This window comes from Rhopalosiphum maidis, chromosome 3, assembly GCF_003676215.2.
Source record: "Rhopalosiphum maidis isolate BTI-1 chromosome 3, ASM367621v3, whole genome shotgun sequence".
Classification (NCBI taxonomy): Eukaryota; Metazoa; Arthropoda; class Insecta; order Hemiptera; family Aphididae; genus Rhopalosiphum; species Rhopalosiphum maidis.
The window spans coordinates 56,556,479-56,583,953 of NC_040879.1; the positions used below are offsets into that span (position 1 = coordinate 56,556,479).

General features: G+C 30.2%; 1 protein-coding gene across 2 annotated transcripts in view; it reads right to left on the reverse strand.

Moving 5' to 3' along the window:
• Positions 1 to 2,516: 2,516 nt before the first annotated feature.
• LOC113556710 (proton-coupled amino acid transporter-like protein pathetic) overlaps positions 2,517 to 27,475 on the reverse strand; it is a 37,645-nt gene continuing 12,686 nt past the window's right edge. The window contains exons 2-11 of one of the 2 annotated variants that reach the window (XM_026961822.2): positions 20,441 to 20,648; positions 20,003 to 20,334; positions 17,233 to 17,448; positions 16,590 to 16,740; positions 14,715 to 14,836; positions 8,099 to 8,183; positions 7,051 to 7,377; positions 6,391 to 6,572; positions 5,398 to 5,735; positions 2,517 to 3,889 (exon numbers count right to left, since the gene is read on the reverse strand). In XM_026961822.2, coding sequence (XP_026817623.1) covers positions 3,372 to 3,889; positions 5,398 to 5,735; positions 6,391 to 6,572; positions 7,051 to 7,377; positions 8,099 to 8,183; positions 14,715 to 14,836; positions 16,590 to 16,740; positions 17,233 to 17,448; positions 20,003 to 20,298 — 2,235 coding nt within the window. In that variant the 5' untranslated portion in view covers positions 20,299 to 20,334; positions 20,441 to 20,648 and the 3' untranslated portion in view covers positions 2,517 to 3,371. Of the gene's footprint in view, positions 3,890 to 5,397; positions 5,736 to 6,390; positions 6,573 to 7,050; positions 7,378 to 8,098; positions 8,184 to 14,714; positions 14,837 to 16,589; positions 16,741 to 17,232; positions 17,449 to 20,002; positions 20,341 to 20,440; positions 20,649 to 27,475 lie in introns of both variants that reach the window. The other variant, XM_026961821.2, reaches the window with a different exon arrangement.

Consider the following 27,475-nt stretch of genomic DNA (forward strand, 5'->3'; position numbering starts at 1 on the left):
GTTGACAGACTTAAGGCCAAGTTCGACAAACATAAAGGTACAGTAATGACACGGCCAGCTTCTTACGTCGTAATAGTGTAATATTATTATGTATTTGTTGTCTGATGGCTGTTTTTGCGTTGAGGATTTCGAGGGCACGCAATGATCGCAAATAAGTTTTAGTTTGTACTTTGGAGAGAGGTCAAAATAAATTCCCGACATTTTTCAAAATAATCGGGAAAACAAACAAACAAAAGGGAAACGGGAATAATTTGTATGGAAAATTAGATTTTTTTTTTCTGCATGATAACTCGAAAATAAAAACCGTAGGTATTTATAATTTCACAAAACGTTTATATTAGCATTTTTAATTTCTATTCATGATAAAAAGGATTATTTTATTATAAATGATATAATTCAAAAATATTGCCGGGGACTTACAACTATAATATTACAATTATAATATACAATATTATTTTTAAATTCGACGTTTCCGGCAAAAATTAACTCAACCTATACTGTGTAACGAATAATAAGATAAACTAATTTTATAATAATATCGAAAAACATAATGACATAAAGTATAATGTCTTGGTCAAATAGGTTGATAGACTGTCGTCCCCGCTAAGAATTTTTTTTGGTACAGTCAAACTTCGTTATCTCGAACTTCTTTAACTCGAAATCGTCGATACCTCTAACTTTTACTTCGGTCCCTAGAATTTCCTATTTAAACAATGTAAAAAAATCTTGTTTATCTCGAATATTTTCGTGGATAACTCGAAGTTTTGAGTTTTATTAATATTATAAAATTGTAATATTTCCCTCATTTATCTATAATATAAGGTTTTTAAAACTTTTTTTAAATAATTTTCTAACTTCATTTTTGTTTATACATATATAAATACATATACATAATTCATAAGTAAATACATAGTAAATATTTTTAATTACACAACTTTATTTATAATAAATACATAGCAATAGAAAATAAATTAAATTTGGATAACTTGAACTTTTTTCCCGGTCTCTTCAAGTTCGACTGTATATACAATTATATATCATTAATAAATTCAAATCTAACACTTTCATAACTCATAATTACAGTAACTCACTCAATACCTACTGTACAGCAGAGCGGTACCCATTTGCCCATTTTTTTTTTTTTTTTTTTAATTTTATGGATTTTATTTGTAAATATTATATTATGTACTCGGATCGTGACCCGTTTTGAAATATAAGTGCTCTATTATTTGTAGTAGAGCCATTATGAGTTTGTTTATTTGTTTTCTCCCCGTCTATAATTTAATAAGTGACTGTCGTAAATATTATTACGATAAAGGAAAGAAATAAAGGGAAAAAAACAAAATTAAGTTTACTTAGTTATGATCGGAATGACATGAAACGCCTTTGTATATAATAATTATCTTTCTACACCACGTGTCTGCCAAAAGAGGATATAATTATTTGCTACAGAATCCGAGGGACTATTAATTATGCATGTTTTATAATTATATGATGTATTGTATTGGCGCGATAAGGATAAGCTTGGGCGGCGACGTTTCCGCGTATTCACGAGAGCAGCGACAATGTATCTATACACAATAATATTATAATTATTATTTATTATACTACCATTACACTATGTCACTATGCCGCGTGTTTGTGCAACACGCAAGACGTATTACGAGTTGCAACAAATATATGTCATAACTATAATAATATTTATTGCAGAAACGTCTGTTGCTATTGTAATATTACTATTCCTCGTAATTATAACTTTATCGTATGCATACCTACCTAATAATAATATATTAAAATATAAATAAGAAAAATGCGTTAAACTGTATTACTGCAGCAGACACGATGACCTGCGACTTTTTCGAATGTGTGTTATGAGTAAAAAAAAAAAAAAAAATGTAATTGTGCAATATGCGTACGTATTTCGCGCATGCCTATATACCTAATATAGGAATAAGATCACTACCAGTCGTCGTCACGTTGGAGAACATAAAACGCGTCTATACGCAAGATAATGTGACAGCGCATTATTATTACTGTTTTAGAACTATTATTTTTACAACAATAATTTATAATATTTATTTGATATACCTTATAATAAAATGGCTACAAATGGGCATATTTATTATGATTTACTGCGTCGTGCGATGTCTGGACGCGATGACCGTAACGGCGCGAGGACGACTGACGAGCCGATGTACTATATATTATTATTATATTACATAATATTATATTTATATTTTATTTTTTATATACATTATTATTATTATATCATGTGGATGTACATCTAATCGCACAACTATGTATATAATAACCGCGCAACGCCGTTGACAGCACATCATAATAGTATTCGTATAATTGTATAATAATGGTAAGATTGCGGTAGTGTAGTGAATAATGATAATAATTAGAATAAGAAAAAAAATACGCAACGATCATTGTAATAATAAATTATATAATAATACAATCAAATTTTTATTTTTTTTTAATTATTAGTTATAATATAATAATTCGTAGAGTATGAGTAACATTTACAAAATGTCGTTTATGATTTTTCTGCTGAATCAACAGTGGAATAAATAATAAATTATTATAATGGGTGAAAAGCAAAAGTAGTAATGTTTCGAATTTTAACATTACAAATAATATTAATGTATACTAATGTATATAATTACAAAATATTTTGTCGTGAACTCGCACTCGTATGTAATATTAAGCCCAACAACGTTAAGAAAAAATTAAAACTAAAAATAAATCATAATAAAATTGATATTATATTATATAATTTATGATATAATATAATACGATACAGCGAGAAACTTAAAGGCGAAAAATAATAGGGAAAAAAATGTTTGCGTTCGCAAAACTACGCACTATAATACCTTATTACCTAATACTATATTAAAATTATAAATATATATAATATAATATATATTATCATACAAACGATAGTAGTTAATAAATAGAAAAAAAAAATACTGAAAAAACAAAAATCAATATAGCAATAATCAAATAATATACATTGGGCAGTCGACGGTTCGATATGCCGAAAACTTCACGGGACGTCGAAAATAAAAAGTACAGATAGCTGGTATACATCGTCGGGGAATTTTTTCGAAAATAAATTTCATTTTAATTTAGGTTAGGGCGATAAAGGCGTTTGGGCCAACAGTGATTAGTTATAGTGACGGTTGTGGTACGGGTAACTCTGTTCTATAGCCATGCCGGGCAGGCTGCCGCGGACGGGCTGGGGCGGCTGTCGATGTTATGACGACGACGGCTGGATGAGCAGTCGTTGACGCGGCGGTGTATATTATTTAATGTATATTGTATATTGTTGTTGTTGTTCTGTCCTCGCGTCCGGTATGTCCGGTCTAATGTCCGCCGTTCGCCGCTACCAGGAACGCCGATTCCGGGCCAGGTCCGATGGTGGTGGTGCCGTGAGCCGCGGCGGTGCCGTTGCCGTTGGCCGCGCGATGGCCGCCCTCGCCGCCGGACCCGTAGAACGCCACGATGTCCACCAGTGACGCGTACGTGCCGGACACCAGGGCGATGAGTGCGATCAAAACGATGGCCACGTCTTTGGCCACGGTCCAGCTGCTCATGCCCTTGCGGCGACGCGTCGACCGGCCGCTGCTCCTCCTCCGCTGCGGCTGCCGCTGCACCGCCTCCAGGTCCGTGTCGTCGTCCACCGCGTAGTAGTCGCCGTCAAAGTCCAAGTCGTCGTCCGAGTCGGTCGCGTCGTCCGTGTCCTCGCCGTCCTCGTTACCGTGGTTCCAGAACGTGGCCAGATGGATGACGGCCGGGCACATCAGTCCCAGTATGGAGAAGAACACCGCGCCGATGAGCGATATGAACGGCGCCAGGTCGGGCACCAGGGCGGCGATGAGCACTGCGAACGCATTATTGTTGTGACATTATTAACAACGATAATATTTTTTAGGTACGTGTTAGAAAAATATATCGTTAATCACAAGTATTATAACTGCAGTTACAGTGTACTGCTGCTGCACATTATGTATGTCATTATAATTCGTCAATGTATATTATAATAGTATAGGGTACGCCCGTGATGTATTTCATTTCGTGATATTTCTTTTAGGCGTTTATAATAAACATACCTATTCATCGGTAAACATCTAAATAGCGTCAAATTATACTAGTACATTAAATATATCACGAACATGCCTTTCTTCGCCCTTAGCGCAAGCACGAATCAGAAATATGATTTTTTGGCAAGTACAAAATAAAAACGTTAATGAATGTTTAATTTCTTAATTTTGTCGATTTATAATTATTATTTAATTATCGTAGAGTTCATAAAATATAATATGATTGATTTACATGTTATGAAATAAAATAGTTTTTGATGATTTTAGATATAACTATGTTTTCTTGTTGAAATTGGATTTTATCACACCTGTCGACCATCATACTAAATAAAAATAAGTTGACTACTATAACACGTATATATACAGTGAATTAAAATATTTTTAAATACAATAATTATGAAAGACAATCTGATATTTTCTTATGAAACCATGTTTTCTCATCACTTATAGGTGTAATATTATATTATTTATATGTTTTTATTTTTAATGTTGGACAATAAATACATACATATTTAATTCACATATCTTACACATCTCATACACGAGTAGAGGGGAAGGCACCTTTTGGCATTTTTATTTATATTTCTAAAAGTTAAGCCCCAGTTTGTGTTAGCAAGAGGCCCGTTTTAAAAATATAAGGTTTTTCTAAAATTTGTGATGAAAAAATTAATAATACGTTTTTCCCCGTATTATTATAAAATAATAAACCCTTAAGTACAAAATTTTACATTTTACCCATTATGATGTAAAAACGCTAAAAACTATATTTTATAACATATATAAAGTGCCATTAGCCATTTGGAATCATGAATTATTTTAAAGAACAAGAAATGTCAATTAATATTTATTATTACGAGTATACGAATTTAAAAATGTATAAGTACGCCTGCCTTCATACATTATTTTTTTTTCTTATAAATTTTTATTATTAAAACATAATACATAAACTATATAAGTGACATTTAATTAATAATTATATCTCGTCATATTAATTATTAACAATTATAATTTATACTACTTTATGTGGTTTGTGACGATAACATAATACCCATTTACAATAAACATAATATACTAATCGATGTGTCGAACGACATGACTGTATAATAATATTACAATACGATTATACAATACAGTAATTTTATTTATTGCAGTACATCAGATTGTGCTTGTGGAGCGTTTAACAATCAGTCGTTCGAATAATCGTCTCAAAATTGGTCTAATCGTCCAAACACACATCATCACGACGTGTGCGTCCGAAATTATATTAATAATATAGGTAGTATTTTACCGGTTCCCAGGATCATGGAGGCCCTCATTACATAGTACGCTCCGTCCATGGGTTTGTCCTGCTGGTTGGATTCGATTTCGAGTTTCTTTTTCTCGTCCATAGACGTGGCACTGGTCGTGGTGACTGCGGTAGCCGTAGACATGGTGCTGCCGGCGATGGTGGTCACAGCCGCGCCGCAAGTTGTAATTTTGTTGTCCGCGGAATACATGTTGTTTTGTCGACGCTTGCGCAGCCATGGCTCCAGCCGAGTCCACACTATCTCGCTAGGCACACAGAACTGCAGACCGTACGAGAACAGAATGGACAGTGCTACCATGATTTTCACCGACTCGGCGAACCTGCATCATAATTAATTTAATAAATACATAGAGAATATCCTGGTCGAGCATGGTTTAGGTTGTTCACGCTATACCACTGTGCTTATAGTGGCGTGGTGAAGGGATAATCGAGAGATGATTGCCTTAGAGATTTTGTGCGCGGTAGGTGGGTGTCAATGAATACATTTTAAATGGATAAAATACATTTTTAAACAAATATACATATACTACGCAAGTATAGTTTGCATATTTTAAACGCTAGTATATAAATAATATATTTGTATAATACTTTATAATTTTTTTGTATTTTCATTATATATTTGAAGAAAAAATAATGAGTTTAACGTACAATAGTATGATAATGTTTTAATATAAAAGTTAGTTAGCAGCATAGTTTCTACAGAAATACAAGTTTTCCATAATAGGTACGTGTTCATTAACAGTTTTGATATTTTACGCATACCTACTTTATATTACTTTTTATTACTTTTCAGCATAACCTTTCAAGCTGTATAGATACAGATTTAAATGTACATATTTAATTTAACGTCATTATGCATTCACATATTTTGAACGTTTTACTACATATTTCCTTATTTATTTGTGCACATAAGTGCACGCATATCTCATGGTATTTTAATGCATTGAATAGCGCTGCGATTGCAGTTATACGTACAGATCGTTGGGCAGATTGAGAGTGATCGATCCGTCAGTGGCGTCACCGAAACGCAAATAGCCAAGGAATCCGGCGACCGAATACAGACACACGACCAGCGTCATGGCGGCGTTCAGAACTCCGCAAGGACGAGCCGTGAGGAACCGCTGTGGATGGCGCATCGAGTTCTCGATCGGGAGTACCTGCAAAATTCGTGTTGTGTACTCGTGTTTAGATTATATTATTATAAGTTTAACCGCGGTTATGGTTTTATTCGATAAAAAAGTGCATTCAACCGTATAATAGGTACGTTTTTATTTATATTTTTTAGACGTACACATATAAACTATACGTAGTTAAAGTTTCTAATCGAAATTATATATATATTTGATTTATCATCGCGGTTATACCGTACAGTATTTATAAGTAGGTACCTATGTGTTCTATACAAACTCGGAGTTAAGAAGTATAAAATTTGAATTCGGCTTGTAGTAGATATATATAAGGAATTCTGCTGATGAAATGCATTAGAATTTCGTGATGAAACTGATTTACATACAAATTATGACACTATATATAATATATAGGTATAGTCATAATAATAAATAGTATTATTTTCGACTAGCTATATTATAAGTGGATAGTTAGGTCATGCACTCGAACCGGGATTGATGTACTCACGGTGCCGATGCCCTCCATGGCGAACAGGACTGTGGCGAAGAACAAGGGCATGTGGCCTACGGGAGCGATCCACGGACGGGACCCGATGTCGGGCAGCGGTACGGCAGCCGTCAGGGCACTCTCGTCAGCGAACAGGCTGACGCCAGTCACCACCCACGACATGGTACATCCCAAACCAACCAGTATGAATGCAGTGGCTATGGCCGAGAACGGGACCAACAGTCGGAGCGAACGGACGATACCAAGCGGCACCAGCGGAATGGCCATGCTGAGGATCCAGGCCCGGACGGGCATGTGCCATTCCGGCGCAGTGTGCGTGTCGGCAACCTGTGTGCGGTGGAAAATAAACCACGAAATAAACATAACAATATAACATAACACTGTGCAGTTGTGCACATGTGTATACTGAGCGAATGGTATCGAACTCAGATAGATCTGCAAACGCGTATATGACGTGTGCTGTGTCGAGACTGTGTATGATACTATACTCGCGCGCGAATGTGTATAATATATATATATATAGTGTAGTAGATATAAGATACCGTGTGAAGCAGGATTCTGGGAGGAAGGTCCTCAAATTTTTAAAGTATAAATCATTCTTTTAAAAGTTTCAAAATGATCCATAATAGGATATACCGGCTATGCGTTTTTTGGTAAATATTACAGAACGAATAAAATATCTAATGGAAAAATTATAAATAATTATGGCCGATATATTGATATTGTACAGTTAATAAGTCAACAACAGAGTACGGGAAAATAGGGTAAAATACATATTGATATATGACGTTTGCCATGATATTATTTATTTGCTTTTTGAATTATTCAGTAAAAATATCCGATATCCTATATTATAGTCTGACAAAATATGACAAGTGACGGTTAGAAATAATCACGTTGGGGATTTAGGCGATGGCTTTGGCCCGAGTGATTCGGCAAGTCATTGAACACTCCCAAAAATATTTGTTCTTAAGATCCACCTATGACCTATTGTATGTGTGTGTGTGTGTGTATGTGTGTTACTCATGATTGTCGCCGTGTATATTACCTGTTTGAACGATGCAGCAACGAGCACCACGTATACGGTGTTACCAAAATAATACGTGCAGAACAGGGCAGCGTTGACAAATTCTCTGCATATGGTGGTAAATTCAGTTCAAAGACGGTCCCAATTCGTCATTGTAAGGAGCGCGTGGAAATATAAACAAAAAAATAAAAAATATATTAGTAAATTAGTTTTATTAGGAGGTGTCTGTGCCTACCTACAGAATGGCATTTCATTATACCTCCATAATATTGAAAACTGGTATTATATTTAAATATTTCTCTGCGTTACCCTATATACGATACGTATTGTGCTGTAATCGGATTTATTGGCGGACGTCATAACAGTATACACTTTCAAAAAAAAATTTGGCATTCAAATCCGTACGCTTTTATACATCGATTTCGCGCAGTTTTCCCAAAATCAAACCATTCGAAACATTCGATACCACGCACACTATTATGTATCAATAACGTACAAATTTATCTAAAATGATATTATTGATTAGAACCGTACACAATAGTTATCGTATTTAATCAGCTATAAATTCATACTTTATTTCATCGTATAATGTATTAAATTATTTTTAATTAATATTGAAATTGTTAAATCTCATGTATTGAATTATTTTTACGACGATTTGTTTAATAACAATAAATGTTTAATTTTTAATTATCAATTAATTCTGTGTGGTTTTGAATTATTGACCTTCCAAATTTCCTCTTTTAACAATAGAAAAAAATTATGCGGTATTGAACGATCTAAAATGTGTGGTTATGACTGGTAAGTTTGCAGTTTTGAATGACGCCTGCATTTTGGTAAAAACAAAAACTACCTTTATAATTATTATCAATTTCAACAAATTTCTAAAAAGCATTTTTACTTATAATGACAAAAACGCGTTCAACAACATTATTAGAATCTAACACGTTTAATTTTCTGTAAATAATCGCTTTCTCTCTACATAATAAATTAAGAGTGTTTTGTTTTAATTATAATAAATATAAACATAATGTACCCACGAATATTTTAAAATGTTATTAAATCGATGTTGTATCAATCCTGTAAGTTTGGACAAATATATGAATTCATAAATAGTTAATACATCTGCATTTTACATTCTTACAAGTAAATTTCGTGAGTGTGTGGTGTATATCTATATTACAATAAAACAGTGTTTATAGTTATTTGTGACTACATAAATATTACCCATTATAAAAAATGTTTAAATTTACTACGATTGATGGTTGCTTGTATACATTTATTCCAATTTCAGTCCATATCATAGTTAATAGACTTTTTTATAAAATATAAACTGTTGTTTAATATAAGAATGTATTTTATATATTTGAATATTTACCTATAATATGACTTTTTATATTTTATTATGGTATAGACATTTTATCGAGCTCAACTTTCTTTTAATACTAATTTATTCCTCTGTGGTTTATCAAGGTTTGCACCTCTACCAAAACCAGATTTACTAATGACGATATTATTATTGTATCCGGCAAGAGGAAATATACTTTATTATACTATTACTATACCTTTTGTCCTATTAAAGAATATACACAAATACAAAATCTGCGTTAAATTTATGTACATTGTTTAACGTCATCGATACCATTGTAGTACATATTATGGGAGATTATTTTATATTTGATCGTTTGTAAAAGGTCATGTCTCAAAATATTTTGGGTATAGTATTTCTTCATAAAAGGTTATGAGTGTTATGACATTTTGTTATTGATTTATATTGTTATGATTACCAAATAGTATGTGCAAACAATCAACAATCTATAATAATATTATGCCGTTACAATTATTACTGAATATTATATTTAACTATTATTATGTTGGTCGTACAGACGCATATTATGAGAGAACAAAACACTAATAAGAAAATATAATATTATCATATTAGCATACTCAATATAAATTGAACTCTTTAGTAGGAATTGGTACGTTTGCCTATTATAATTTGTATTTGACCTCTATATAAATTATTATTTCCTATATGAAAGAATATAATAAACAAAAAATATTCTTAATTTAGTCAAAACCTGACCTTTCAATGCTTATAAACCATATTTAAAACTTATATAGCTTTCACGTTTTTCGAAAATATTCAGATTGAATTAACATACCTACCAATATTTTAGGTGATTTAATTATAATAAGAAAAATTTAACACTACCTAATAACTGTAGCTTTATTACTTTATTAAAAAATTATAAGTACTAGCTATAGCATATTAAATATTAATATTAAAATGGAAAACTTGATAACATAATTACTTAGAAAAAGAATCATTTTTAAAATGTTTGTATTAAACTTAAAAATCGTTAAAATGTCTGATAATGTCGTTTCTATATTATTATTTTCATAATGAAATATTATTCTATAAATGAATTAAATCACTAAGATTATTATCGTTTGAATAATAAATGTGACATGAATTTTACAAAGTTGTTCGTAGTTTTTATGTAAATTTTTATAAAATTATGAATATACGTATTTAAAATTTCAAAAATTATCTCTAAAAAATCATGTATTGTATTAAATTTAAAATGTATTGATAATACTACTTTCAGGAGAAGTTTTTACTAATTTGTAAATTTTTAAATATGTATATTTATAAAATTATAACCAGAACTATACGAAAAACACACACCTAATAATGTAAGATAAGTATGTAATTTATATAGATTCTGAGCGAGACATTGAACAACTCATAATACTGATTTAATAAATAATTATTTCATTACCATAAATATGAACAATTATTTTTTTAATTAAGTGTTTGATACTGAATATTATTGATATTTATAACATGTTTGCTTATAAATCTGATCCTTACTATAGTTTCTATAAGATAGCCAAGCACAATGCCGCATGCGGTATGCCTATTAAGCTTGTCGATAACTAGTATTAATAAACAAATCAAAATGTATTGTAATAATTTCAATGATGTCTTCGATTTTAATAAATTAATATTATGTATATGCATTTTACATATACTAACATGTTAGCTTTTAATTACAGAATAAAGTGTAAAATACCAGTAATAAATTAATTTTTATCATAAGATTAAGTTATAATTTGAATAAACTATGTATGTTATTACATAAGTATATGTAATGTAATTATCTATATTTGGTTTTGTGTATATATCATATCGTATATTTATTTATGTAAGTAGGTGTATCGAGTGTATAAATATTTTATTATGCAATGACAATTAATAATGGAAATTAATAGAATTACTAATTATCTGATGATAATTTATTATAATTCTTTACCTATGTATAATAGAATAAACAAATACTAAAGTTGTTGACTATTCTAATAATTTATTTCAATATATAAATAATTTATAAATTACATAATAATAATTATAATGCACTTGTAAGAGTATAGGTACCTATATTGTGTAATGAAATTTAAAATTTGACTTCACTTTAACCTATTTTTAAAAATTGTTCTTATAATTATGATGCTGTAGTTTAATATAATTTTTATTACTTCAGTTATTTTTAACGTGGATGAATATATGCAGCAGCGAGGTAAATATTCTATTTTTTTTTAAATGTATTTATAGATTTACTAAAGTTAGAATATCTTTAGCCCTTAATTTCCGGAGGTTTAATATTCTTACATTATATATTATTAAACTATAATCAAGCGTTTATCGTAGGCAACGTACTTTGAGTGTTTTACAAATTAAAAATTAAAACTAATGTACCTAATTTAAAAATAAGTATAGACAAATCTAATACCATAACATTCAACAGCCAAATAAGAATGAATATCTTGAATGCAGGTATATAATTTTTATATATTTTACTGTTAAATTTAAAAAGAAACTAAATTATAAAATAATTGAACACAAATAGCTTTCAGAACTCGTAAAAATAAACGATCTTCAATAAAATCTATTGTAAATCTAGAGTAAAATATTTTAGAAACAACATAAATTATACAGATATTAAAATACAAATGAAAAAATACAAATGGAAAAATATCTACTATAATGACTTTCTCCGTAATTTTTCATCTTTATATTCTTTAAAAATAATTGTTTAAAATGTAGGTATTATTTTAATTTACTTAATTTTAAATTAAATGTAGGTCATTATAATTAGGTACGTTAATCGCTAATATTCGTAAAATGTTTAACGTACAGTAACATATAGGTGTTTAATATAAATTATGTATTTATTTATAGTATCGTATATTACAGTATGTATAGTAATACTGTTATATTTCTATATAGGGCCGTCCTAGGAGAGAGGTGCAAGGCCTCACGTTATTTATTTAGATTTGAGGCCTATCATTCGAAAAAAAAATAGGAAAATGTATTTATATTATTTTATAACATTAAAAATTGTATTCTTCATATACATATAGCAAAGTAATTTCTTAGAAATTAAGTGGCGATAAATTTATTAATATGTAATTAGTAAATAACTTTCGTGATCAAGCATAAATGCATAATATGTAGCAATGGATCAAATATAGTTTTACAAAACAAAGGGATACAATAATACTTTCAGTAAACGTTCAGTTTCTATTGATCCTTGCGCTTAAATTAAAGCCAAATTTATTTATTTTTTTTTTAAGATATATGGTATTGTTCATATCAACTACTATGACTCTTTCGGAGTATTTTAAAAACTAAAATCTTGCCAAAAATCAAACATTTTTGTAAGGTTCATTAGTTTTAAATCAATTAATATGAACAAAAAGAAAGTTGATATTTTAAACTTTTTAAAGACATATATAGTAAATTGAAATGTATGTTAGATTTTATAATTATTTTTGTCCTGGATCTCGCAATCTTCAAGAATAGCTATATTTCTATGGTAATATAATCTATTATAAGGATAAGAAATGTATACATTTTTTGATAAGAAACAATACCCATTACCTATATAATTTAACATGTTCAAAACATTTGTATATCTATCGATTTAGTTGCAAACAAGTATACATATTTATCATTAGACATTAGTGATCATGATTCATTACTCACTATTATATAATGTTTGGATAAGAGTATAAGACATAATTATACATTTATACATAATAATATGTTTTTGGTATTTTGTAAAGACTGAAGGACAACGATAGATTTTATCAAACTTATATAATTTATGTAATACTGTTAAAACAAGAGTGTGGCATGTAACAAAACTTACCAGCTCATATTGTACGTGCTTTTTGTCAGTTATCTGTGATCGTATATATTAAAGTACTGAGTCATTGAGATCAATAATTCTGATCTACCAAATCAGACAATCACATTTACCCAAATTAACAACTACAATACACACGCTGAGAAAAATGTAATAACATTTTTAATTACCAAAATCTATGTTATTAAATTTTTCTCTAGTCATATTATAACCGTTGAAAGTACAATCATCAGCCTCTATCAACCAAACCAGAAACAACCTTCACATTTCACACACAAAACATCCAGAATATGCCTGGAAAATAATCCGAAACCATACCACGATAACACGCTATGGTCCGGAAGTCGTTAACGTATCGCTATTGTTCATTTTAACTTTTTTTATTCTACAATTTTGCTTATCGTTTTATTTTTCATTCACATTATAAGATGAATAGATTATAATTAGTTGAATCTAAACACCAGAAGCCATACAGTAATTGTATTTTTAAATTGAATTTCAAAACCTAAACACTAATGATATAATTTGGATGTGCCTAAGTATTAAAATATTATGCTTCAATAAAAACATTAAAAACAGATAAAATATGACTAAGATATTCTGGATATTCAATCAGTTTTAATTTGTTTGTTTTTAATTATTATATGATATATTATTATAAACGGATAATTAATATTTTAGAAACTGATAAATGACAATATTATTAAAACCAATATAATATAGTTATAATATAAGAATTTTAGATGTTGATAAACAAATTGAACGTACAACGAAAAAATAAAACGATACGCAACAATACAGTTATAGTATATAATATAACATAAATAAAGAAATAAAAATCTATAACGTCAAAGTTCTTCAATATTGTTATTAATTATGATGTTTATTGACGATATGAAAACAAAGTGCAATTTTTTTTAGGAAGTATCTATATAGGTATAGTATATAATTTTATTTTATTATAAATATAAGTTATATTTCCAAAAAAATAAATAAAAGAAACTATTTTATTACCGCTATATAAGTAAATTATTTAAGTTAAACTGTAATACAAAACATAGTTCACTACCACAATGTAAAATACAACTGACATCGCGAGTAATAATATTATAGTATCGTTGTGACGCGGCGACTGCAGTGATCAGTCACTATTTATAGATATTATAGATTTATAAAGATATTAAATGTTGTCTAACACCCGCCAATAAGAGCATGTGAAGAGGTTTATAGATCCTAACCTCGTAAACCGTGACCATAATAATAACCAAACGGAGAACTATAAATTATTATAATAATATGTTTATCAATAAGTAAAAATCCGAAATCGAGGGTCACAAAAAAAAAATTGTATATTTAATAATGATAATAATAATAAAATAATTAAGTCGGAAACCACTGAATTAAATGAACATATAGCGTACCTGGCGAATGGGGCCCAGGCACGGAATCGGCGCGGGCCAGTACTGAACGCGGCTGCGGCGGTTTCGGCAAACCCGAGGGCCGGACGGCGGGTGCGGCGGGCTAGCGCTTGCGAACACAACACCTGAAAAACAGTTGTTAGTTTAGTTAAGTATGTGATTGCGAGACGTAAAAGTAATAATCGTAACTAAGACAAAACCGCAAAAGAACCATACATATATATATATATATATATATAATATATATTTAGCTAGTATAATATACATAAAATAATATTGTCATATAATTATAATTATAATATAGTGGAAACAATTACCAGATATATCATTATAAATGTAATATCGGACAAACGGCCTCGAGTTTATGATTTTTTTACAAAACTTTTTACAAAATATTTCCGGATTATTTTTTTTTTTTAATCTATTACTATTTCCATTTATATTCTATGTATTTTAAGAGAACATAATATTCATAATAATATACTCACAAATTTACGTCTCACACGCACATACATTATAATATATTATATTTACGTTCCGCATTTCTAATACAGACATAATACAATTATTAACTTTCATAGTAGAGCAAATTTACATATTACCAAACTTAAAGATGATAACATTATCATCCGTATATGTCAGTTTTTTAAACGAATTTCAAGTAGATAAAATATAATAATTTAAAAATTACTTTTTTCGTGATTTCAAATCAAATTTAAATAATATGATACAAGTCAAATTTATTCTAATATCAAAAATAAAAAAATTGCTGTATTGGCAGAACGTAAATATTGAAAATCATCATACGTATTTTGTATTATTATTGTATTAATTATTTTTTTTGATAATTTAAAAATACTTGACATTTTCACAAAATATTTAAATTAGAATTTTTTAAGCATAATATTATAAAATTTGTTGATATTTCGAGCTATTTATTGATATTTGAAACGTTCAACTTTTTTTTTAAAAATATATTAATAAGATAAAACATTTTAGTCAAAAAAAATAATTAATCAATAATCTTAAATTTTATTACAAATTTCTTGATAAGTTTAGTTTACAAAAATTAAAAAAAAATTGAAAATATTTAGTCATATCATATAATTTGTTATAAATGTTTTATGAGTTCAAATTTTGATAAAATTCGTTAAAATCATCACGATCATTTATTACCTAATTAGTTAGTAGTTCATTGTTGTAATTCAATAAAAATTAACAATAGAACATTGAAACATTCTACTATTACTTTAAAAAAATAAAAAAATAATCTATCTGCAATATTGCAATTTTGTTATGAACCAAATCACATCTTTCTTCGCAAGGTATTGGACAACAATAATATATAATATTATATAAATAAATGTTATATTTTTGGTAAAAATTACTTCAACTTGACAATCTACCGTACATAACTTATATAATAGAATACATTTCTAATATAGATATAAGATAGGTATTAAATATAAATAAATTATTAAATAGCATCATTAAAACTATAAGTACCTATATACTAACACACGCCTTCGTTCAGAATAATTGTTTGTATATTCAACAATTTATAATTGCCATTTTCTCAAATATCAATATAATATAATATATTGTATAAAATTATTAATTAGGTTTAGAAAAAATACATTAGAACCATGATTTGAAGAAAACACGTATAATATAGTGACTCGATTAATTTATATTGATACTATATAATAAGACTATACGGAAAATGGTGACTCGAGTGACTTCATTTTTCCGAAGACACGAACGGTGGCGTTTATATAAAAATACGGTTTAATTAAAGTCAGGGCAACATGATGGTTTTGAAAAAATATGTAATAACAATATGATAATAAAACAAAATAATTTTTTCACACGACTCACCAGAAGGTAGATGCAATGCGTGCAAAGCGCTCCGATGGCTGCCGTACCGACAAGTCCGAAAATGAGTCCACCATTTTTGAATGCGTTCGGCATGGCGAGGATTCCACTGCCAAGACTGCTCTTAATAAGATGTAATAAGGCACCGCTGTCACTAAATGTTTATTATGTAGATAATTTAATGTTCGATGGTGGTCAGGAAAGGGTGAAACAAACAAAAACAAAAAAATGTATTATAAAATATTGATTACAGGAAAATTAAAATACGATATGGTGCACGGGGAGATCTTTTATATAATATATATTTAATTATACAGGTACTATTATAAACCGTTTAGATGTGAAAATGGATAGATCTGCGAGGCTTTTGCAAGAGACCACCGCTACACCTATTCATGGTATGCGGCATATATATGTATTATACTATACATTGAATAATAGCGTATACAAGTGCACTTATAAGTGTACTACATAAACGCCTTTGCTCGCAAACAATAGATCCTGCGCGCGGCCTTTCGGGGTTTATAATAATATTGTATAATTTCAAATCATTTCTGTAGGTATCGTAAGTACCGCGGTAAAACATGAAAACGCACAACTATTTAATGTACGCAAACGTTTTCTTAAAATATTATATCATACGTACGTGGTCGCTTTGGCCTTGTCCCGCATCTGGAACGGGTCGTAACGCGGCAGCTTCTTGCCGCCTTTGCGACGGCGTCCGCTAACCGTTCCGTTGCCATCGGATTTTGTGCCGTTTCCGCCCGATATGATGTACGACGTTGCAGTCGCGGTCCCGTCGCCGACGCTTCCGCTGTTGCTGCTGTTGCTGCCGCTGCTCGAATACTCGGTCAGCTTCATACTGCAATCGTAATCAGCAGTCATATTGTGGTCGTTTTCGATGGTGTTGATGTCGTTTTTGTTGTTGTTTGCAGCGGTGACGGCGATACAACGCGACGATACGCATTGGCACACACGAAGACGGGACACGTAGTTTTTATTCGATACGTGTAAGCACAATGAACGACGGGCGAACAATGAATGACCGTACGCCGCACAAAGACGATGGCAGTTTTGACGACGATTAGCGTCGCACAGAGAGAGATGGATGTGGCCCCGGAGAACGTGAAAAAAAAAACCCAATTCGATTACAATAATGTAGGTAATATTATTATTATTATTATTTCATCACGTACGCCCTCACGCGGCATACGCATACATCACATCATCCGCAAATTCGTTGTCGTAGTCTAATGCGCTAATAATATATATTAACCGAATGGATATAATTGTATATATTAAAATGCATAATATAATGACAGGTACTGTACGTCGATGGTAATTATTATCGCGAGTACCTACCTACGGGCTACGGAGTACGGGTACCTATAACCTCCCATGTGATGTTTACCTACGTGTCGTGTCGTATACGGTTATCGGTGTTTATACGACGTATAAAAAAATCTGCAAACGTTTCCGTTTGACGCCTGGACGGACGGCTGGCCGTCAGAATATGTTTCGCCCGCACGACAACCGAGGCAGTATATTGGAAAGCTCTGCAGTTCTTTCGAAAATCGTGTAGGTAGGTGATGCAATATCACAGGTAGGTTAGGTTAGGTACCTAACCTACGTTTTGAGCACGGACAATTTTGTATGGGAATAGGACATACGTATTGTAATAAACACGGATGTACGTTGCAATCGCGTCGAGCAAGAAGGGTTGGATTCAGCGCAGAACGAAAATCATAACCAGACTATTACCAGCAAACTATTTTCGACAAGCGTACCATACGCACAATATATAGTATACGAGTAGGTAGGGGATAAATAGTTATGGGCATAGGCACGCGAATAGTTTTGTAACGATAGTTAAGTACATTATGGTGCATACACAATACACATCGACATAATATGCGAATGCATTAGCGAGTTGTGTTAAAAACGCGCGGACGCGGGAGCAAAAGAATGTCACGTGTCTCGGAGAAACATGCGACGTTTTCCGCGCACCGATGCACTATTTAGTTCTCGCCGAACCTAAAACGGGTAATAATTAACATTATTGAAATCGCTATAATGTTTACATGCATTTAATGGTATATAACACATACCTACACACGTATAACCGGTGCCAGTCCGTAAATTGTGCGATTCTAATGTGTATATCGTAATAATATTGTTATTATGCACAATTTATACATGTTATAATTATAATGTGTTTACGAGATTATAACGCACATACACACTACTCTCACACTGGCGCACGCACGTTACATTAACAAATTAATTCCGTTGTTCGTATATCATTATCAGTAAAATGATGATAGTACGCGTGTATGCGTACAATATAATATTATGTACGATATGAGAAGAGATTATAATTAAAAGTAATAGAAAGTACGCGAGAGAATTCATTAGCGATTAATTTCGTCGCATTGTCAAGTGATTCACGTGATGATTTCCCAAAGAAATTTCGATGATTAGGTATAAAACTCTGGTGTGTATGTGTATATGCATTTTTTGAATAATTCGGAATACGCGCAAAATGCACCGACACCGATGGCGCCGTTGGCACCGCAGTGGCCGGCTGATTGACGAATCGTGAGATCAAACCTACACATGTTTTTAATTATATTTTATTTCGGACGTGTTCATCGGAATTTTGATAATTTCATTTAATCGCGTTCGAATTCGAACATAATAACGTATTGCGACTTGCGGGACGAGTTTTAAGACTATTATTTAGTGATATGTTATTAACAACACGTATCTAAGTGTACCATGTTTAACAATATCAGTTACGATATAATAAATTGAAACGCATCAAAAAAAGTACGACGCAGTACCCGAAAAAGGTGGACGGGTGGAACGGGTCGTGGCCGTGTGTGGTGGGTAGTTGGAAGAATGTATCCCTCATACCACCCAGCGCGACAGACCGCACCAGGAAATCACTTTTACAATAAAAACGACAGCCACGGGTAACCTTCACCACATGGGGATGAAGCTACGATAAAAATTGAAAAATGAATCGGATTGACTTCAAGCGATCAACAGAAAACATACATAATATACACTACAATGTATATTATATGCACGTGAAATACATATTGTTGGGATGAAATATATAGTTGTATAATATTATGATTGCTGATGTGATAAAGTAAAAACGTACTACGCAGTATACGCACACAATAACCAACGTTATAACATTAGACAGTTTACGCGGCTTCAGTTGCCGTTGAAAAAAATTTCCGAACGATGATATCGATTGGTGGAAAACGTTATCGAAAACCGGCTATATTATACGATATAGTATATATTATGTAATTAATAAACATATATGCTAAAATTATTCTAATTACTAGAATACAGCTATAATATTGTTATAATTGACAAATATGAAAAGTATAGGTACTCACGTAGACGATGTAGTTGATCCTTCGTTGGCAGCGGGGTTGCCGCTCGTCACCATCAATCCTAGGGTTGCTGGAATGTCTATTGAATAAGTGGACGCGTTGCGCTTGTAATGTTGTTGGGGTGTTGGTTGTTTATGTTGGGGTGTTGTTGATTGTGTCTGTGATGAATTATTAGGTAAACTGCCGCCAGAACCACCGCTTAACCTAGCATTTGTCTGTGGCTGATTGCTGCCTATCGATGGCGCCCGTGGACTCCAATCCTCTACGTCATCCGTTAACACTGCTGCCGGGTTATCCATTTTGATGATACCGTGGCTAGATGTTCTGGTGACGAACTGTACCTTTAATATCAGAATTCGCTATAGTGACAGCTCTACAAATACTTTTAGTCAAAAAGATAAGGATGTTGTTTTGTTTGTTGATTATTTTCAACAATAATACCTGTTGAATCAATGATCACAGTTGAAATTGCGGGGGTAATATCTGCTTGTGGCGAACGTGACTAGGCCCGCTGTTTGGTGTTAGTGTTGTTTATGGTTGATGATAAATGATGGGATAAATTCGGTGACACCGTAATGAACTTGCAGGTAACTGCAGTCAGCACGTAATTGTTGTCGCCTTTGTCGTTTGGTATAGTTCTCTAGATACGCTGAAACAATTGATTTCTTAATTTATCGTATTCACACTCTTTACACAGTAAAATATTTTAACTAAGTTAAGATAGATTTGTAAAATTACAGGTGGCGCGGAATTTACAACTGTAGTAGGATCCAAATCGGAGATTCACTAGAAGTGGTTGATTTTAAACAGATACATTCGTATACGGAATCAATGGTACAAAACGCGATTTCAACACTACAATACGCTATTTCAAACAGTACAAAAGGCGATGTTGTCGTTTGGTTAGGCATTTTCGAAATGCACGACAATGGCGCCTCCCGATACTTATTCAATGGTGAAACACGTGATAAATGTAGGGACTAAAGCAACGATTTTACGCGTCAGTGGGTGCGGTGCGGATCGGACCGGATACATTGAATTTATATTGCTGAGTTCTATCGACGTTTTACAAATCCAAGTACATATAATATCCTTCTATAGAGAGCACGCCAAATTGTAAGAGAATAATACATTTACATGCGCATTTTAGTATGCTATATCTACACATATTCCAGAGAATACATTGTAAATACAATTGTATTTGTAAGTCCTCGACCACCACGCAGTTACTCAGCTAATCGTTTTGAGAGGAAATTGAGTGACCAAATAATTAGGAATGGAATTCGACCGTTAACGTAGTATACTATACTATACTATACAATACAATACAATACAAAAATTGCCGGACGTCTTTGGCAGTTAAGAACACTTTTAAACACACTGACTTAAAAGAGCGGCGTAAGAATTTACGACAAACAATACTATTAAAAAAAAATTATAACTAGCCATTTACCTATAATACCTATATAATAAAACTTACTGACAGTTTCTTAAATACCTACGTCTCTATTTTTCATGTTTAAATCCGAAAAAAATATTTTACTTTTAACGTTGTTATAGCAGCTATAGACTAGAGCGATTATATTATATACAATTAATAAATGTTAATTTATACTTTCCACTGCTAAACTTCTAACAGTAAGTATACCATATAGTCTATACTTACAACTTCACTATACAGTTATATAGAAATATAGTTATTTTGTATGAATAGTTGAATCGAACAAGATTTACTGTACTATAATATATTTTATATATTATATAGAATACGAGTAACGGATTTGTGCAGTCAAGAAAACACAATAACAATTTTTCATTCAACGCGTTTATATTATTGTTTAAATATTAATTATATACGTACATTGTAATCGTACGTAATCTGCGTAATTATTAGCGATGTCAACTGAACGAAATGAGAATTATAAGCCAATAAGAGGGTTCGTTACAATATATTTATAGACTGCCGTTTTTTTATAATTTAAACAATTGCCATATGGATGAAAAATAATTGCCTAAAAGATAACAGCTATTATGACCCACAATAACAATTTACTCACATTGTTATGCTTTTAAACTTAATTATGCCGAACATTTATACACGTTTCAATCTTATATGTTTATCGAGTTTTTTACGTAACACTAACATAGTAACATACAATTTAAATAAAAATAATTGGTTTCTAATGAGATAAGATAAGACTTCATCAATATTATCGTGTAAGGTACGGTTTTAATTAGAAATAAAAAACATATCAGTAGGTACCGGAAACATTAAATAAAATTTGTATAGTGGATCATATTATTCCTATTAAATATTATTTTATCAGTAAACTAAAATCATTAAAAAAAAAAATCAAAATCAAAAACTTTAATATTATTGATGTTAATTTCAAGACAAATATAATTTATAACAGCCCTAGCCTTATATAAAAACCGTTACATAAATTGATAAACCTAATTAAAAATAAAACGTAATTTAAAAATGATTAATGATCAAAATAAGTAATTGCAATATGTACTGACTACTAGTATCTCTATATATATTACGTAAAAAAACATTGGATATTTTTAATAAATAATATTTTTGAAGAAAGAGTTTTTACATGTATAATTTTTTTTTAATATAATATTTAGATATTATGTAAATAAGAGTAGATATATGATAAGACAACAATACTTATAAAGAATAAAATAAATTTGAAATATGATAAGATCAAGCTATTTGGATGTTATATCTATCTAAAAAATTAGTATTGGCCACAAGTTTCAAGCACAAAACTATTAGACAACTCTTCTCCTTATCGAACAAAATATAAAAATCCTTATGTACTCAATACTATAATTTAGTTCGTTCAAATAAATAATCTATTAATTTGTTACACTTGGATTTAATATTTTTTTTATATAATATCAGATTTTAGACCCAAAGGGACTTATTTGTGGTTTACACCAAAACGTAGACTATTACGTAACGAATAGCTATTATAGACCTATATTTACTATTTAGGTACCACATTATTATCAATAATCTATAGCTACATCATAATCTTTCAATAACAAATAAGCAGAAAATAAATTATTTAAATTACTTCATTAGCTTTGTGGCTTAGTAATAAAATAGTGAAATATTTGTTAAAATAAGAGCAACATGTGATATAATTAATTATATCAAATGTAGATATCTAGAAATGCATAAATTTTAAATATTTTTAAAAAATGTTAAGTTATGTACTATCTATGATATATTATAATTTCAATTATTATTTATTATAATTATTTATTGCTTAGTTTATTATAATCTATTCGTATATTACATGTATTACTTATTACTTATTAATACTACCTAAACACATACCTATATCAATACTTAAAATACGAGTATATCATGCATGTTTAGAGTAGTTTATTATAAATTATTTTTTTTATTCATAATAAGAGAAATATGTCTTATTACAATTTTTGAAAGTCTTCTTTTAAATCAAAAATCTATTTTTATATAATAGTATTTTTGTAGTGGTCTTCTCTTCCAAAATTAATTTCTATTGAGATGTTTTATTGTTATTTGAATCTAAAAAATGAACATTACACATCAAATATTAAAATTGTGTACAAAGTGCATTAAATTCTCCGTTTTAACAATACGATACTTAACATATAGGACATAGGTGATGGTGTTTCTTAATTATTAGTCCTTATAATTGGTCATTCCTATTATATTATACATAGGATTTTAAAATTTTTATTTCGATATAGCTTGAAATATGATTTCACCTCCCACAATCCATTAAATTATTATACATCAAGTATTAGTTTATATTCCCATTCTGTAGGTATCTATGTACCTCTTATAGTTTTTTAAAAAGAGCACCGCATCTACCGTCGCTATATATTATACATTTAAGACACTCGATTTTCTTCCTTGGATGTGCGATGTTAAAATTTCTATTCAGTTAAATAACAACGTGTGTTTCGCTTAACAATATAGAGGGTCACCGTTTCATTGAGCAACCCCACTGTGGTGGCCGACTCGCAAACTATTAATACGATTCCGATTTCCGACAGATATATGACCCTTGTGAACCGTACATAATGTCATTATATTATGGTGAGTATTTGTGTACTTAAAGCGTATATTATACATACTTACCATATTGTAAATATATTCCATTCTATACAATAAAATACATACGTGAAACATATTATAGGCAAAAATGACTGTGTATGGTTACTGGTTAGTAGATATCTAACCATATTATATCTATAATGCAGTAAAATCTCTAACCTCAGACCTCAGTTCACACACAGTTCAAATTTGTATAGGTGATATATTACATAAATGTATAGTATACATACAGCCTGAAGCGTATTAACAAAAGTGTCATGGTTTACTACTATAATATTGTATAAAAACTGGAACTGAAATGAAAAAGAATCAAAATAGTTATAAACAAATCGTTAACTGCTTATATACACTGTATTTGTATCTATAGAACATGATATTAAATGTAATATTTACACAGTACACATAACATTAGACTCATTCAGCTTTTATATCATTTATGACGATTAAATCACATTTTATTATTATTTTATTCTTACTATTTATCACAGAACAAATAAACCTAGATAGTATATGACTACTTGTAAATATATATATATATAAGATACTTTAGATATTTATGATATTTCAATGGATTTTACAATGAGTTATAAGATTCATTACAACAGATCATGTGTTAAAAAAAAATCATAAATATATTACACACTTAATTTATAAATTTATAACTTATAATAAGTAGTACAGGATTACTAGTAATTTACCTATTCAAGTTTAAAACCAAAATTCAATTATTTTTGTTTAAATATGAAAATCGATTTGCAACACCAAAACGTACTATCCATTATCACTCTTCTAAATGAAAGCCTATAACTTACCTATTAATTAAATTATAAGTACAAAGTATACATGTAAATATTTTTATACTAACAATAATAAAGTAAATTTTTAACTATGCATCTATTCATATTTTTTTTCTAGTGGAATATTATTAATATGTAGAATTGAGATGCAATAATAATTGAATAAAAAGGTGAAGTCATTTGATATAGTTTATTGCTTGATTAAACTACGATTAATAAAAAAATATTTTATAACAATTTGATAATTTTCTAGGTTTTATAATATATTCTACAGCTATAATTTAATATTGAAATCGGGCGTGTTTATTTTATATACTATATATGCCTACTGTATCAGTGTTTTTTAACATTCTATAATATGATAGATAATATTGATAAGTGAAACATTAGATTATTGTATACTACACTGATGTAATCATTGTAATGTTTAAAATTTTAAATAATAATCACATTTAATGCATATGAAATAAAATATAAGATATAATAGATGTCTACTAAACTAAACTAATATTGTATTATACTTAACAATTTTCAGTTTTTAATCAAAATTAATTTTAATATTACGTTCTATTAAAGATAAGTCTATTCTAACAACCTATATATATTATAATTTTAATTGTACCCTGATTATATTTGTACCTAATCATGCCATTAACTTAAAAACTTAATTCATATCATAGTACTTAAAAAACAAATCGAAGCAGGAAATGTCCATTTTTTGGCAACTATGGTTACCAAACAATGATTTTAATTATATATTATTATCCAGGGATATTTAAACTTATAGGCGATTTTAATTTACAATTATTCAATTTACTGCACTATCATGCATACACTTTTATGATTACAATCGTCATATACTCAATGGTATAATTATTAAAGTAGTTAATAGTATATTTTTAAGTTTTTAAATAATCACTCACGCTATTCAAATCTATACGTTCTTTTTCCGATAAGTATACGTTTTATTGACAAACTTTGATTGAACGTTGGCATATATAAACGAATAAAAGTATAACAAATTAATAAGAGTGGTGGAACAGGTCACAATATGCATAAATAATATGACGTAATTTAAATTGCAGTCGGTATGACGGTATATAATATAAATTATCGAGACCATGAAAAATACATTTTAGTTTAACCTAGAATTTTCAATGACTTTCAAAATAAAAAATGTTCATATAAATCGGGTTTTCAGTTAACATGTTAATTAATTAATTATAATTCGTCAAAAACTTATTAATAGCAAGTATCAGTTATGAATTTATATACTGGTTAGTGGTTAATAATATTTTCTCGAATAGCGAAAAAAAAAACCATCAAAAACCTTCAACTGCAATTTAGTGGTGTGGATTAGGGAAGTATTATAGCTATAGGCTATAATATTAAAGTCGGAAGGATTGAATACATAATACTTATAATGCTATGTAATATTTGCATATCATAAAACGCGGTCTGCGGTCAGTTGAAAACTGAAATTTAACCAGGAATTACATCACTTGAGTATACGAGATGATCGCTACATAATATATATACTATATAGGTAGGTAAATATGTATTATATACACGGAACCAAACTTGAGGTTTAACGATCCAACTTTAAATTGCATATATTCATGTTATTGTTAATACGAAAGTCATCATTATTTACTTAACAAATTATTATTATCATCATCATAATCACCATATTATGGTCGAGCACGCGGTCAAGATGGGTGTGCGGATGTACCTAGCTTATTGATAGTAGTGTTCGATTTTTTTTTTATACTAGTTACCAAAGACTGTTACTTTCTATATAAATATACATATTATAGTTCCGAATCAAATATTGGTTTCTCCAAGATAAAATTCAAATGTCTATTGGATATTACAACACTTTTCAAGTAGGTAATATTGACTTAAAAAAAATGTTGATACCTCACTCGTGGAAAATAATCGTATAATCACACCTTAGCGTGTCCACATGCTTGTCGATTGTATGTATAGCTGGTCAGCTGCAGGGTGACAGGGAAAAAACATCAACTGATATGTGCACAGGCCTGTGTCGGTATAATATACATAAACTATTGGTACAATCTGAGTGTATAATTATCATAAGGTGTGTGCACGCTTAAGTGTATATGTTAGTAATCTATATTTAATTGTTCACCTCAAATAGGACAGTGCAGGCGACCAGACGTAGATATATAACTCGGAAGCTATATATATACACACACACACACATACACACACAGATCTAGGTACTTATATAGGTACCTGTGTGTAATACGCGCCAATAAATGTATATACCGTACAATAATAACCACCCTTTGACACAGACGACTGGTCGCGCAAGTTCGTCGACGTCCGCCTGACCACTCGTCAAGACGCGCTGTGGCGTATCGGTTCTTAATATGTACTATGTACAACCCACGCGCTGATGAATTATCTTTAATTTCTTATTGCACGACGCACGCACATCCGTCGACATATAAATGCGTTATGTATCGGATACGTAGTTGTGGGGTATTCATCATCACCGTAATCATATTACATTATTATTTATTAGTAATT